Consider the following 16,768-nt stretch of genomic DNA (forward strand, 5'->3'; position numbering starts at 1 on the left):
AAACGACAACTGCTTTCTCACACCGAGTGGCAGAAAACCTTTGCCATTCGCTGTTGTTTGTGTACCAAGAGATGGAATCATTTTCAGTGTTTGGTAAAAACTGTCTCACGTACCTAAGAGTACAAACTTTTACCTGCCGATTTTATTTTGCACAGGCATTGTGTTCTTCATTTCCAATTTTCACTTTTGACTTCTCAAAGGACTTTTATTATTAATAAATGAATTGGAATCCAAAGGAAGCATTAAATGGAGACTCACAGAACCAAAGCCGAAACTTCTGAGATCATTTAGAGACTTTATATGTATTTTATTTGTGTATGTTACATCAAGTGCAATGCCAAAGTGCTCATTTCACAGTGTGAAAACAGTTGGGTCGCTCTTGCATTATCTTCCACCCACTCAAATTTTTACACTTTCAAACTGAAGTGATCTCTCTGTCTTTCACACACACGCACACACGCGCACACACACAAACACACTTCACACATATAGGCAACAACTAAAATGCCCTGCCTGCTTTCTCAGGCCCTTAAGAGGAAGCAACAATTGCAAAAGCACCGAGTTGAAATTTTGAACATTTAAACTGACCACTTTCTACTTTATATATTTGCTTCACGTTGCATTGAGCCACCCACTAATGAATTTTAGGCCTTTTCTTTAAGTGTCATGTTAACCAAATTGGTCAAAATGTTTTTGTTTCTGTTCATCTTAATGCTTCTTACAAACTTTACTCGAATAAATCTATCATTTGCTTCTGTGTTTGGACATAATGCAAGATCTGTCAGAAAGGCATCTACTTGGTCACAGGTTTGTAAGGTGTAAGCCACAGCTGCTACAAAATGATGCACAAGTATCATCACCTTTTCTTCTTCCACTCCCACTCACCAATCCCCTGGCTTCATTTACTTCCTTTGAATTTCCTGTTTCTCTCTTTGTGATCCTCTTTCCCTCCACCCCTGTTTTCTTGTAGGTCACAGTGTTCGTCTACAATGATCTGTTGCTCATAACGAGAGAAAATGAACCTGGAAGATGTAATGTCCTGCAGAGTCCCCTGTACCTCAGACACCTCCGTCTACAGGATGGTAAGTTTGCCTCAGTACCCTTTTAAGATTCAGAGATTTTGCAAAACTGAAATGCTCCATATCCCTCCCCCCAAGAGTCAAACCTTGTTTGACCTCCCACAATTCAACACTGAATAAGTAGAGAAACCAAAAACTGCACAAACAGAAATAAACATACGGTACTGTGGTTGTCGAGATATTTTCAGTTGAGTACTACTGAAGTATATTTGAATAAGTGCCAAATTTCCTGTTGCTTTGTCTTCTTATTTTGCTTCGACGTAAACAACTGGCTTCTCAGGCCTAATGCAGGGAACATCAAGCCCATCAGGGTCACACAGTAACCGAGCAAATCAAATAAATAAGGGCATGCTGTAAACAATCTGTGTTTTTGAGTAGTGTGCGGAAACGGAGGGCAGGGTCCAGAGGCATGAAAGGCCCAGAGCCAAGACAGAACGGGCACACTTGGACAGAGAAACCTGAAATCTGATCACTGCATTGTTCAGAAACCTGCTGCAGCCAACGTCAAGTTCAGATAATAAGTAGGCACAGCCGGATATTAATCATTACACAACTTTAGCGTTGTTTCAATTCTGTGATTCATAAATGTGAGTGGGGTTATACCGAGTGGAGAGTCTTAGCAAATCAGTGTGGGGTGAAAGTGTAGAAAAGACACTTTCTGCAGAAGCAAACTGTGGCTTTGAAATCATTTACACGGAAACATCAGTGATGGTTGTGGTGAACAAAAGCAATTAGAGGGTACCAACGGAGAGCTTAACCTCAGTTTTTAAGAAAGAGATAACTTAACTGCATCTGCAAAAATGCAGATTTTGTCTGCTTTTTGCCTGTTTTTAATCTCACTTGAATGTTTCAGATAATCAAATAAACTTTATTATCAGCCATAAATACAATATAAAGATTAAATAACTGCTTTCAACTGGTGATTTATTTTATTGAGGGAAAAAAGCATCCAAAAGCTTCCAAAAACTACTTCTTTTTTTTATCAATTCACAGAATCTTTTCAGAAAGTCTTGGGAGTCAACATGTTTTTTGACGAGCAGTAATTTTGCTCTTGGAGCTGTCCCGTAGATGCAATATTTTCTTCTGTCTTTTTTGATTGTTGAATCAAGTACACACACCTTAACACGGACACACTGTTGCATTTCCAACAGTTTTGTCTACATAACTCTGGCAAGTGAGACCTCCAGTGATTTAGATTACGATCTGGGCTCTTGTGTACCCTCCTAAATGAGTTGCCAATGTGATTCCTGGGAGGGTTTACACCTTTTCCATGGTTTCTCCATTTATTGGCCACCTGTGGTGGGGAAAAACTGAGCAACTCTTTCCAGACTAATAGACATCAGTCAATCTGTTTCTCATCTGTTGTTGTATTTTCTTTTGCAATGAGGCCAAATAATTTTGAGATTGCTTAGGCTTCTTCCTGTTTTCAGAAAGGTTTTGTTTATGTTTTTGATTTAGCAGATGTGGTGGCATTCAGGTCTGTGGGTAAGATAGTGAAATTGAACACAGCTTTCTAAAAAGGATGTGGTCAAGCTCTCTGTGAGGCCTTAAATCCATTATTTAGGAGTTAAATTTCAAGAGACATGAAGTTAAAGATAATCTTTTTTTTTTTACTTATAAAATGATTGCCTGTTCTGATGCAACTAATACTTAGAAACTTGTTGAGTGAGAATTGAGCATGTGTGCAATCAGGTCTGTAATTGAGTACTAATGATGATCATCAGAAACCTCAAAACACTGACTTGGTTCTCGGTTGCAGTATTAGCATGCTCAATGGACAATGGAGTACTTTTTATATTCATAATACAAAACCATAAATGCAGATGTGAGTTGCTTTGTCCTTTCTGGACACCGCTGATCTCCTCTGGGCCACTCCTGACCTCCCTGCAGCACCCTATCAATCAAAAGCCACCAGACTAAGGATTCAAAAGGGTCTGTGTGTCTGCTTTGTGAGGGGATACACACACAGTTACAGATATTCACCTCCACCCTGCAGCCTGTCATTGTTATTTCACTTCGGCAGCGTCACTCAGGAAGGAGGCGCCGGGGGATTGTGTTTGTTTCAGTGAGGGCGTGTTGGACTTGTCTGTGTATGTGCATGTAATGACACAGGACGAGTTCAATACAGGGGCTTTCCTGTGTTCCCATTACCCCAATACTAGCCTGAGGAGCGTGGGAAACAACAAAAGTAGTATAAAAGACAAAAGCAAAGAAGAACATGTAGTCCAAGCATTGTCTTTACAATCTAGCACAATATATTCCTCCTTTGGTCTTCAATCCTGTGCGAAAGGATGCAGCCAGTCATCATTTTATGAATGATCCAGTAGTCAGAAGCAGCCTTGTAAAAAAAGAAAATAGAAAAATTATTATCTGCAGCTTAGTAAAAAAAAGTAAGCAGAAAAAGAGACGGAGACATCCAAAACTCTTGCTAATCAGGATAAGTTAAATAGACTGCTCAGTACTATACAAAGTTAACTAGCTTCAGAAACTTACTGTGGTAAAATGTTTGTCTACTTTATGTTTTTTAAAGCTATTAAAACATTATGATCCTTGGTAGTGATCCAATAAAATACCACTGCCATAAAATGTTTTCAAATATTAAACAATTATTTTTGTAACTTTATAACAAAGGGGCAAAAATGTTAAATAAAACCATTATTGATTGTATGCAGGTTTAAAGTCAATATTTACTCATTTAGTGCTTTTATTTTGGTGAGACTGCTGGTTTTTAGGAATCAGATAGTTATCCAACAGCGACCTCTGCTGTTGGGTATAAACAATTAGAAATGGGAACTTGGCTTTACATCAGTTGTTACTGTTACTTGCAGAAAATGTCAGTGTTGAATTGATACTCTGTATATCTTGTCCTTGTGTTACGTCCTTTTATCTTGTAACAAAATTCAGGACATTCAGAAAGTTCATAAATGTGTATTTGTCCTAAATAATGAATATAAAACATTAATTGGCGATATTTTGAACTAATGAATGAACAAAATGCTCCTTTAAATTAGCTTCAAGTAATATGTAACGACAATAGCAATAAAAATTAACTAACTTCAGTTGAATAATATCAAATTGTCCAAAGTAATTGATTAACTGCTACTCATTTTTTTTGAAGGTTTATTGGCTGTAGTGACCTTTATTTGAGAGAGTCAGACAGGAAAGTGGGTAATGAGACAGGGGGAAGACATGCAGTGGGGGTTTTCTGGCCAGGATTCGTACCTGTGACGGCCACGTCGAGGACTAAGACCTCCATACATGGGTTGTGCTTTTGCCCCGGTGCCGCCACAGCACCCCATAACTGCTATCAATTCAGGAGGCCATATTTTCCCCTTAAAAACCTCCACAAATGGGTGCATTTATAGTAACGACAACCTCTTTTTATTCCAGAGGTTTCAGCACATAAAAAAAAATTTTAATTATCTTGGGTGCTCAAAAGTATTGGCATCTTTAGCCATATTTTTACAAAAACAGACTAAGGCTTCCACGCTGTTATTATCATTTGAACAAAGATAAAAGCCAAAATGGAAAACCCTGTGCAAAAAAGATAAGTACTCCCCGTGCGTACTTATTGTTTACAATAGCAGGTCTCTGTTTGTGCAAAGCACTGTTTAAGTTCAGTCACAGCCATCCTACTATTTTGAAATCAAATACATTTTTGAAATCAATTGTTTTGAAGCTTTTCTCCCAGCTATTGTGTCGTATACAGTATTTGCTGCTGTTCCATGACTCAGTTTGGGCTAAGCCTCAGCTGTCAGAAAAATGAGCTCACGTTTAACTCTAGGTTTTAGCTTCAGCTTTAGCTGTTGGGTTTTTCCAGATTTTTCCTTTTCAATCTTAGGTTTCCCTTTTTGTTCAATAAATAATCACAGTGACATTTGTTTTATGATTTTGTACATTTGAAGCCGATTTAAAAATAAAACAATTCTGGAAGCTGGCAAAGACCAATTGAGTTTTACTTTGTTGACATACTTCACACACTACAAATGAAAGTGCGTATCCTTTCTTTTTTATTTTTACAGTGACTGGATGTGAAAGTGAATGTTGCATTGTCAGCTTCTGGAATAGAAAGCTACAAAAATGTTTGTCCTAATGCGGCGGTTTTAATAGCCTGAGCTACAGAATAGAGCAGGGAAAAACCAAATAAGCTGTCTGAGTAACTATAATGATGTTTGGATGCACTTTTAAAGAACATTAAAAATTAAACCAAGGCAGATCAAATTAAGCCTGTGCTCATTTAGTTAGCATTTATATTCTGTTTTATTTTTGTATTCTTTATATCTATTAAAGTATGAATTTGAATAGTTTGGATTCATGTATGTCTTTAGGGACAGTGAAAAAATAGAACAGATTAGGCAGGTATTGAAAAAAAATTACCATGAAGTGTGAATAAAATATTCCACTCGTTTTTTATGTTTTTGTATTTGTTTCTGTGTTTAACGTGGTGTAAATTATGGATGAGTGCTCTTATATGGGCACAGAGGTAAACATCACCACTGCATATTGTGAGTGTAGGTCTAAGTGTGCATGGTCACTCGATTAAAACCATTTATCTTGCCTCCAGAGCCACAGGCTTGTCTCCCACAGTGCTTCTTCTGTGAGTTATGGAAGGATGTCTATATGGCTGACCCCACAGTAAAAGCTTTCCATCAATAAAACTATTTTGTCAGAATTGGAAATCAACAGTGCTGCTTTATGGACAAGATGGAGGAAAGTGTGTGAAAAGGGAACCAGAGGAAAGGTGGCTGTTAAGGAAATGCGTTCCTTAACAAAAATGTAACATAACCTTATGAATCCTCTGTTGTTTTACAGATTATACTGATGGGATGAGATTCTACCTGATTCACATGACCGAGGTAAGAGAAGGATTCTATGTGTTTTCTGAAGCAAAAGAAGAAGAAGAGAAAAATGTGGGATTTAATGTTAACAGCCTGTTTTGTCTGTGAGCCAGAGGGGCAATAGACTGTGGTCAAAATCACATTACAGGGAAGACTTTGAGGATTAGCAGAAAGCACTAATGAAAATGTCTTCTCTGTCTTTCAGAGAGCTTCTTCTTACAAACATGCAACAAAGATTTTTCCACATTTATTCCACAACTGCACTGGTGAAATAAACCTATACGTTCAGGTGGCTCTTTTACAATCAAGCAAATAAGATTTGAAGAAGCAAAAATCCAGAAATGTAGCACATTTCAACATATATGCAAATGTCATTAATCTGTTTGTTTACACTGGGATTTGTTGAGCTGCTCAGATGATTCAAGTTATTATGAAAATGATCAGATTTTCTTCCATCTGCTGTTAGAGCTCTCATGCTGGCCCTCTGAGATGAAAGAGAAAGGAGAAAATGACTCTTGAGTGGTTGAGATTTTTTCAGATTTAATGCCATATAAAAACTGCAGGTTTGTGTTAAAGTCCTGAACTGATGGACGTTTTGTTAGAGCTGCCTTATATCTTGCTCAAGGATCTGGATTTCTTCCATTTTCAAAGTAGTTGTGTGCAATCATTGTCTCACTTTGTCCTGTTGTGAGAAAATGTGCAAAAGGTGTATGAAAATATGGACATAAAAATTAACGAAACTTGGAAATTACGTCTGTCCATCCATCCAGACACTCTTTATCCCAATATACATTCACTATACAGAAAAAGTAAAAATCTAACTAGATTACACCCTTCATGGATGTTTCAAGGGGTTGAATTTCTCAAAATGTGCCATTTTCTTCACGTTTAGACTCTTTTAAAATGCAATTTTACATGGCAAGATACTAACAGTTTGGCCACATCTTTAAGTGGATTAAAAATCTTCCAAACTTTATCCCCAAAATGGTTTATCTTGAGACCAAAAATGTGAGGAAACAAAGAAACTTGTTGTAAACAAATTTGAAAAAAATAAATAAATAAATTTATAAAAAAGTCACATTGACAGACTACAAGCTGTCAGGTATTTCACCTTCTGGTTACTTCTCCCACAGAGCAGATTTTCACTAAACCCAAACTTCATTTACTGTGGACACAAACACACATTGTCACACTATTTTATCATTTGAAATGTGTTGTACAACCTCATTAGGAGCTTATGAATCTTTTAAAGGATCCTTTTTCCCCTCCCTGAACTTCCAGACAGAATGAGCACGGTCTACTGTTGGTCCCTTAGGCGGAAAAATGAAGAAGGAAAAGTTTCCAATATTATGCAGGCTATCCAATTAGGTGACATATATAAATAGAAATGGAAGTGAGAAACTCTTTGAGTATGAGTAAGTCTCTAAGAGTGGTTGCTTCAGCTCTTGGATTGAGGAGCGAAAACGGTTTCAGAATCACATTTTACTCTTGTACTGCTTCTGTTTTGTAGATTTTGTCTTTGGCTTGCACTTTGGAGTCGTTTGTTCCTTTAAATATGCTGTCGAAACTGCAATAAAAAGTCAAACCTATATTTTTAGATCATAGTAACGGCAATGTGACAGAGTTCGACACTGTAAGCTTGACAAGACCTCTTGATGTCCCTGCAAAACAGTGAGCTGAGAAAACCTCACCAGCACTCCTCCAATCCCCCATCATGGCAAACTAATGCAGCCGTTCCGCATGACAGATGTCAGACAGAAAGACAGACAGAGATGTGGCAGCAACTTCCTTTGTCCTATTTTAGGTTTATTCGTTCTGTGTTTCTGGGAGATGCCACCACACAGACACACACACACACAAACATAAAATCCGAAGTCATCTGTTATAGTTGATACAGCCGTCAGCAGTTTATTTCATACCTCAGGGAGAAAACAGTAGCTGCAGTAAATAGCACACAACTCATACTGCTGCTCATATTGCTCACAGCCACTGTTGGAAGTACTGCGGGAATGATTTAGTGTATCATTACTATTTAACATTTACCATTTAAACTACTTATACCATGTTGTTTAAGGAAGGAATTTGTCAAATAATCTATAAAGGCACTCTTTCATCTCTTTTATTATTCAGGTAGTGTGGTGTGCAGTGCCTTTTAAAAGCATTTGTACCTCTTGAGCTTTTTCACAGTTTATCATGGTGCAATCAATTACAAATGGCTCAACTCCTGTTTTCTTCTTCTGTGAATTCTGAAGGCATCTGGTTGTAATTAGCTTTATTTAGACATATCAACATAAAGAAGACTGGATCCAAATGCACATTGCATTCCTAAGAATTTTTTTGTTGTAAGAAGTTTTGAAAATAATACATCCTTTTCTTTCCACTTCAAAATTACACACTACTTTGTGGTGCTCTGTTGGATAAAATCCTGTGGTTTGGGAATGTAACATGACAAAAATGTTCAAGGGATATAAAAGCTTGCTCACATTTGCCCCCCCATTTTTATTTTTTTGTTAAATTTATTTGTGCGTTTGAAGAAATGCACACGTAAATTGCAGAATTGGAGAGGCAAAAATGAAAGACTGTACTGTTGAGCACTTCTGATCACAGACGAAGGTAAACACACAAAGCAACCCTCAACGCCGTCTTTGCTGCATCTGACAGCATGTGGGTGTTTGTGTTTACTCAAATGAGAAATGTGCGTAAAGTGACGGTCTCTAATTACATTGCTCTTTGTGGCTCGTCTGTGCAAAGATCACAGCTGTGTGCACTCTACCAAAAGCAGCAAATAAGAAAGATGTATGTGACACACACTTCTTATTGCTTGATTTTTTTCCTTAAACACTGTAAGTAAGACTCTTCTGTTCTGTCAGTAGAAGTCTCGTTGCTAATTCTGTTGCTACTATAGCAGAAATGAAAAACGGGCACGGTGAAAACTGGGTCCGCCTACCGTCTTCACTTAAAATACCTGATAATGTATTTGTTCAAATGTAGCATATTTAGTTTTCAAAATCTTTGAAAAAATTACAAAAATGCAAAAAAAAAAAAAATCATTAAAATATGAAATCAATAAATAAATTACAAAGTAGATATCTATATTAGCTGGTAATATAGCTAATGCAGATTTTTATTAGTATTAACTGAGTCACTGTATGGCAAGAATTCACTCTCTGATTAAACATCGAGTGGGTGCAATATTTTTTTCTGTGTTGCTCAGGGATGCCAATAATACAGAGAAAGATCTTGGACTTTATGTGGTTTGGATCAGAGTCTGAATCTTTAAATCCAAGTTATTCCTACACAAATGAACATACTGCTGCTGTTGCCTGGTATGGTGAAAACAGAGAAAAGTAAAAACAGAAAGTGAGAAAACTTGCACATCATATTCATAAATGGATGAATTTAACGTCTAATTCAAATCATTTTTATTTCATAGTTCTGGAGTTGTTAATATCCTACACACCTGAATTTTCTGTACTACATTTTTTTTTTACATCTGTTGAGTCTACTGAATCCAATTCAAATAGCTGCATCAGTGAAAAATATCAAAGATGTTTAAAACTCAAAATTCCCCGTTCTTCACATATTGATAGAAACATGACTGCACACTGATTATTTTAATACTTTTTCTTTAACCACACCTGCGTTCTTCAAAAAGGTATAAACAGCTCCAGTCCTCTCCTCATAAGCTCTCTTTTTCTGACTGCATCTGAGTCGACTCTCCTTTCCTTTGTCTACTCCTGTCCTTCTCCTACATAGCTGGAGGTCATCCTATTTTAGCACTTGCTCAGAACGGCACTGATCTAACCCAGATTTACGTGAAAGAAGAACTCTTTGTGTGTGTGTGTGTGTCCGTGTGTGAGTGTATTTGAGGGGCGGGAGGTGCAATTACGTGTCTGGAAAGTCCAGTGTCTGTTAGGTGTCTCTAAGTGTGTCAGTGACGCATGGAGAGTGGAAGAAAGGGAGAGTCGTGAAGGTAAACGGAAAAGCATATAGGGAAAGAAGACAGCGTAGGAGATTATTGACTAGTGAAGTCCATCTGGGTCATCGCAGAGTGATCATGGGAAACTTGGCTGACCGAGTTGGGCCTAAGAGACGGTTCGTCAGGGAAGCAAGCTCTCTGCAGCGGCACCTGCTCTCTGACAGTGGAGATGTAAGTCACAGAATACAGTTAAAATGGTTTAAAGGCACCGAATTTCCTGTTCTACCTGTGTACCGTAAATGTATGAACCAAATTTAGCTGAGAGAGAAAAAAAAATTATTTGTGTTAACCTAGATTTATAAGTAACCTTAAGGTGAAATTGTGAAAATAAATTATTTTGGTTGTATAAGATGAGATTTTGGGTTTTCCTAAGATGCCGCTCTATGCGTTTTAATAATTTAATGGCCTTTACATAATTTGAGTGGTAAAGATCTTTCTGAAATTCACTGGGCGTCTTTTAGTGGATGACAATATATTTTTTCTCCTTGTGAAAATCGAGAATTCCAATAATTGTGCCATCTGTCATTTTCTGCAATTTCTGAGAAATCTCCATTAGTATCCAGCTGCTCCAATCTATCCCTCACTAATGACAACAAAATTATGAATAATCTTCACTTACTAAAGGCCATCAGTACCATTAAACCAATTTGCTCAGCCCACATCAAGTCGACTTCCATTTACACTGCACACCAAATTTTCTTTGTCTCATGAACCTGTCATGTAACTCATATTCAGTAAGATGTTATTGGCTTAGAAATATTAATCATCCTCTGTCCACTTGTTGCGATGTTCAGATGTGATGACTGAGTGGAGATTAGATAAGCAGCTGCTGTGCCGAAATAGGTGAAATCACAGTGTGATGGCTTGCACATAGTCTGTAAAACTCCAAGGATGTTGTAATACACACTATAATATCCCAGTTACTTGTTCTGCTTTGCTCTCACCTCTGAGCCAAAGTCAACTTTATTTGTAACCACATTTTATAATTTTTATTGCATCTTAAAGAATATTTCTAAAGGGTTTTTTACTTGTTTGAATTGAATTGAAATTGTGCAATCAGAGGCCCGGTTATGTTAGAAGTCATGCTGGCTGTTACTTCTGGTATTTCCAGAAGTAAATATACTTTTGGTGCTTGTTTTCCAATATTTACATTTCAATTATCTTTTTTCTTCCTTTTGCAGCTCTGCTTTTGTTTGAATCTTTCTTCATTTTTAGCTGAATCATTGGCTCCATGACATACAAGCTGCCACATGTAGTGAGAAGGCTTGTTGTGAATGATGGCCTCCCAGAGGCTTTTGTCAGCAAAATATCTACTTTATAATAGCCATTTATTACAGGACCAGGGCAGGCACGGCCCGTTACGGCTTTAATTGAACCAAGATGCACCATCTTCCCCTCGGACTTAGCCACAACTTAAAGGACTTTACAGTCAGTATGTCAGCATGCTGTGGCAGCAGCGTGTAGCCGTATATCTAAATCTAATCACTTGGAAGCCTTCATCTTAGTAAAATTATTGCTTTAAGATCTATGACAGGCTTAGAGTGTCGTCATAAACTGCTTTGAGTGGTTTATGTCCCTATTCCAGTAGGATAAGGACAAGTTCAGTATGTAAAGTATTTTTACACCTAAGTGGAGAGAAAACAAATCCAAATGTAACTGCAGAATTATTAATGTATTTGCAATTTATATGGAATGGCAGTTTGTGTGCTGCAAATGTGAAAAGAGCATTTAGTTTGGTGTCTGTGTACTAAATCAAACACACACAGACTGATGTTTTTCAGCCATTATTAATGTTAATTATCTTGATTTTCCACTTACAGCTAATGAAAACACAACATTTACGAATTAAAATATTACATCCAACCTTTGGTACCTGCTTAAGCTCTGATATTTTCAAAGGCACTTTTAATCTGACACACAAGTCTCATCAGAGTATTTTCATTTATTGAGTACGATAGCACCAGGAGATTTTACCACTTAATGTTGTTCAGGACTACACAGCCAGAAGGTTAATCTTTATCTTTTTGATCTTTATATCTGTGCATGTAGAGCCGACCAGATTTAATTTTGTGGAAGGGCATAATACTTAATAAAATGAAAACTATCAATGCAGTTTCTTAATGAAGAATCTGATGAAACAAAGTGTGCCTGAGAAAACTGAGAGGAAAAAAAAGTAGAAACATCACTTAACTTGTCATGTGCTTGTCATTCTCCCTGGTGGCCATAGGAAGGGCGATGTGCCAAGAACTCTAGTTTACATGCTCCATTCATGTCAGTTTTGGATCTCACACCAGGCAAACAAGCTAGAAATAGACCAAAGAGTGTGGGAAAGCCACCAAGTCTGGAGGAAATTGCTTTCTGTGTGCAATATTAAAGTAATGCTTGCTTGCCTGTGAAAGGTTTTGGCCAATAATTGCTTAATTTCAACATGATATTAAATTGGATCCTGGTAATTAGATTTTTTAATGGGCTTCAAGACGGACTGTCATAAGACATGAGTCATGACTTACATTTAATATGCATTTCCTGTATATAATGCAATAAGAAAGATAAAATAAATTGTGGTAGCATTCGCATGTATACCTTGAGTCAATATTTTGTGGACCAGTATACTTCACAATCAATGCTGCAAGTCTTTTGGGGAACTTGGGGCCTTTACCAACTTTGCAAGTCTGCAAGCTGAAATGTTTTGGCAATTGTTAGCTCAACATGATTCAGATTGGATAGTGTTTGTAAGATCGATTTTTGCATCTTTCCGTTTAGGTCAGGGCTTCGACTGGAATATGCTTTGATTGAAATCCTACTATTGAGACTCTCTGCGTGTATTTGGGGTTATTCTCCTGCTGGAAGGAAAACCTCTGCCCCAGACTCATTATCTGCTTGCCTGTTCTTCCTGAAGAAAATGATCCCCACAGCATGATTAGTCAGTAATATTGTTTTGCAACAAACTCAAAAAGTTAACTTTTGGTCATGTTTGGTCAAAACCTGATTTTATGTGTAAAAAGTTTAACCTTCTTTTATGTACCAATTATGCTCTATTTCATAAAATCTTAGGGTTTGAATACTTTGGCAAGGCACTGTATCCCATCTTGCAAAATCTACAGATTGGTAAAGTCAATGTGGATAATTACGTGTGAATTATAAACATCAAAGAAAATTGGCACTTAATAGGCAATTTAGTCTGGAACAGTTATCTGAATCATCATGTCGGTGGACTGTGGCTGTAAAGGGAGTGGCAATTTAAAAAAAAATAATGGAGGGAAACAATGTGGAGGACAGGAAGGTCTAAGCAGTTCCACTGACATTAGTAGGAATATTATGTTGCGAGATTTAGCCGGCTGCTTCAGCATCATTAGCTCTTGTCACTTGTGTGGCAGCCATAAAACCCATTAAATGCAGCAGTCACAAAGTCATCATTTAGGAGGAAAAACGTATCATAGCGAGAGGAGTAGAGAGTTGGACAGAAGAGTTTAGACGTGCAAATCTTAGAACAATTTTTGTAATAGTAGTCCGTCATAAACGTATGAGTCATGATCCCATGCTTAGCACCAATTAAAATACTATGACTAACAGAATATGACGCTGTTTGTTGTGACAGTGGGTGTGAACTTTCATTATAATTTCTGATAAATATGGTTCTGATGGAGCTCTTTGTAAAAAATTTAGCAATTTTACATTCTGTGTTTTCTAGAACCCATTTGGGGGCCTTGATTTCCTGGCATTAGCACACAAATAAAAAACCTAAAATCCCCTACTGCGCTTTTACCCATCATTAACTGCTTGGATTGTGTGCACACTCAAGTCCATTTTATTACCATAATAGAGGCTGTGGTTACCTTATTAAACATGCTCTTACTAATTATAGTACTGTAATCATCTGTGGTGGTCAGATTCATTTGAGAGGACTTCTTCTGGAATAAAAATAAATAAATAAAAAATTAGCCGTCTGCTTTTATTTATTTATTTTTTCTTGAGCACACAACTGAATAATAAGCGGCTTATCTGAATGCCAAAGATTTGTTTCAAATCACACAATGCAGTGAGTAACAGGCTTAGGCAGAGCAGTAGGTGGAAAAACAACAGTGAGTTTTAGGGACCTAATGATGTTTAAAAAAATAATAAAAAAATCCCTTGATATTTTCATTTTTGCCAAATTAATGGTTTAGTTTTGGGAATTTGTACTTTTATTGAATAAGATTAATTGTTCTCTAGTATGTGTATGCAGAAATAATTAGGCATTGAGCCTGGAACAAGAAGGCCAGAGATTCCTCTATCGGGTTCTGGCACAAGAACGCTGTCAGTTTTCTTATCTCAGTGCAATGCAAAACATTTGGCATGTTTCCAGAACTGTCGAACTCTGCTTGAATCTCCGATAGCAAACATATGATGGCTGCCACTTCGCAGCGCAACATCTCAGCTGGCTCATTATCACCAGGCGTTGTGAGGCAAAGAAAGATCCCACTGAAGCCATGCAAACGTGTACCTAGGCAGTTTAGGTGAGCCGTGTTGACAGCGAACACGCTGAAAACTCATCTGCCAGATGGCTCAGGGGGAGGGCTTCAACCAAGGAGCACTTTAATCAATCTGATTACGGGGAAATGCTGTCTGTATTTTTAGCTACTCCATGGCAGACCAGTGGCCATTCATTGAATTTGGTTTCATTAGGTCTTATGTGCATCTCGTGGAGGGGTGGATTTATAAACGGGGGGTGAACTAATGTAGGAGGCAGAATAGGGGGCGGACGAGCTATTTTAGCTAATGTGCCTTTTTAGGCGATCCTTTTCTAAAACAGACACTCTATTGTTGAATTAAGGAGGGATTCATTTGCGACCTGACCCAGCCAGTAAAAGTTACAAATTACAGAGCGTCCAAAAAAAAGGGATACCCAGGGAGAGTAACTGCGTCCCGTTTTAATGCAAAGAAGCTATAATAGATCTGAAAATAACTTATAAGTTTGGAATCAAAATGTCATAAATTTCCAAAGGTTTTTCAAACACCAAAACTTTGTGTTTGATTTTTTTTTCCTTTTGCTATTTGAGTGAAACATCAATGGATATTAGTTGTATCTTCAAATATTCATATTTATGGTTTTCTACTGAGCTCTACAGTATTTTGTTGTTTGTCTAAATTAAGTAAGACATTCCATTACAACGCATTGCACAATAAGGGTGACTTGGGTCACTTAAGCAAATCCTTCTTTATATCAGCATGATTTCTAGTTAAATTATGGAAGCATTTCCTTTTTTTGGCAGATGAGAAAGGAGATGAGAGGTGCAAGCCTTCCTGTGTCTCTGGGACTGTTGTTAGACTGTGAATCACTGTCCAAGTTTGTTGTCTTCTTATTTTTATCTTTTGAATCATTTACTAAACACAGAGCCAGATTATACTGCAGAATTCAATCTGGTGGTGTGCAGGCAATGTATCTTTGGTTGGTGTGTTTGCCTGTGCCTTTCCAAGTGCTGCTCTGTTTTTAGCATTTCTGATCTGTTAGCATCAGATGAATTTTCTTTACTTCACAACAGTGGGGTTTTATATAACAAGCCAAACCTTTTGAGACAAATTAATGCTAGTAACTTTAAGGGATGTAGCCGTTTTGTGTCATTGGTTGTTCATATATATTTTTAAACGAGAATAAAAGGTTTTTTAATCATCATTCATGTAGATGAAAAAGAAAGAGCTGCCTCAGGTTTGTGGTTCTACATTCTAATGTCCTTAAAATGTCTTGCTCTTCGGGAAGCAGTAAGTACAGGATTATTTCCAGCATGATGGCCGAGCTTTTTTTCACTCCACCCCATGGCTTTTTGAGGAGCTTTTTGCAAACCGCTTATGACCTTTCACAACATGTAGTGTGAAACTCTGTGTATGGGAACACAAAAACAATCTTAGATGGAAATGTAAGATTTTCATCCAGAGCAACATGGAACTGGTTTACCCAGAGGATGCTTGTTTGTGTGTGTTTGACTATCACAGGCTTTGTCGTACCCTTACAGACTCCAATTCGGTCTAAATGATGGATATCAAAGAACATCCAGATTGATTTCAGCCTGGTCTGAAAAAGCACGTATTTTATCATGTTGCGCTGCAATTGAACAGTCAGGTTCGATACAATAAATGCTTTTGCTACTGTATCTGAGCTGATTCTCTTTTTAAGTTTTGTCTATTTATTTCTCTTTCTATGCCTTTGTCCTCTTTTCATCTAAATGCTCCACTTTAGATCAATACACTCCCAGCCTTCTTCAAGGTTTAATTCCCCTTTTCCTTACATCAGCAACAATGACACAGATTTAACTGCAGAGCCCCCCCAAACACTTTCACTCTGTAAAAGTGCTACAAACGGAGTCAGACGTGAAAAGACCTCATTGCCTGAAAAACAGGCAAATGTACTCCCCAAATGACTCACCACTGACCAGGGCATCAAGCGTCGAAACAGGCCTAGAGGACTTCAGTCAATCTCTGAAGACTTGAACAAAATGGGTAAAGTTCTATTCATAGCCCGACTCGTGCCCAAAAATGTCAGGACGAATGTTTCTCCCTGGAACTGCCTGAAACGGAGCAACAGAGGTGGATGGGAATTGTTATGTAGGACAGTGGAGACAAAATGGAAAAAAATAAAATAAAATTTGATGAATTTGTTTCATTTTCATTACACAAACCAAACATAAGAGAGTAAAGGTGAGCATGGTCTCTAATGCTGTGGCTCAATAATTTATCAGGAAGCATTGATTAAACATCAAAGAAGCAAATAAACAATCTTTTGGAAGGAGACAGCTTGTTTGTATACTATAGCTAAAAACGTTCAAAATGGGGCCGGGAGATCTGAAAAATTCTAACACAATTAATTGCTTTTCTGTGTTGATTTAGTCCCAAGCTGT

General features: G+C 37.5%; 1 protein-coding gene across 7 annotated transcripts in view; it reads left to right on the forward strand.

The window, feature by feature from the left end:
* Positions 1 to 16,768, forward strand: part of rgs3a (regulator of G protein signaling 3a) — a 142,029-nt gene that overhangs the window by 58,314 nt on the left and 66,947 nt on the right. For 6 of the 7 annotated variants that reach the window (XM_007569450.2, XM_016680430.1, XM_007569467.2 and 3 more), the window contains 2 exons: positions 971 to 1,082; positions 5,892 to 5,935. In XM_007569450.2, the coding sequence (XP_007569512.1) occupies positions 971 to 1,082; positions 5,892 to 5,935 (156 nt within the window). Of the gene's footprint in view, positions 1 to 970; positions 1,083 to 5,891; positions 5,936 to 9,897; positions 10,068 to 16,768 lie in introns of those variants that run through there. The other variant, XM_016680438.1, reaches the window with a different exon arrangement.

Source organism: Poecilia formosa, unplaced genomic scaffold, assembly GCF_000485575.1.
Source record: "Poecilia formosa unplaced genomic scaffold, Poecilia_formosa-5.1.2 Scaffold6, whole genome shotgun sequence".
NCBI classification, from domain to species: domain Eukaryota; kingdom Metazoa; phylum Chordata; class Actinopteri; order Cyprinodontiformes; family Poeciliidae; genus Poecilia; species Poecilia formosa.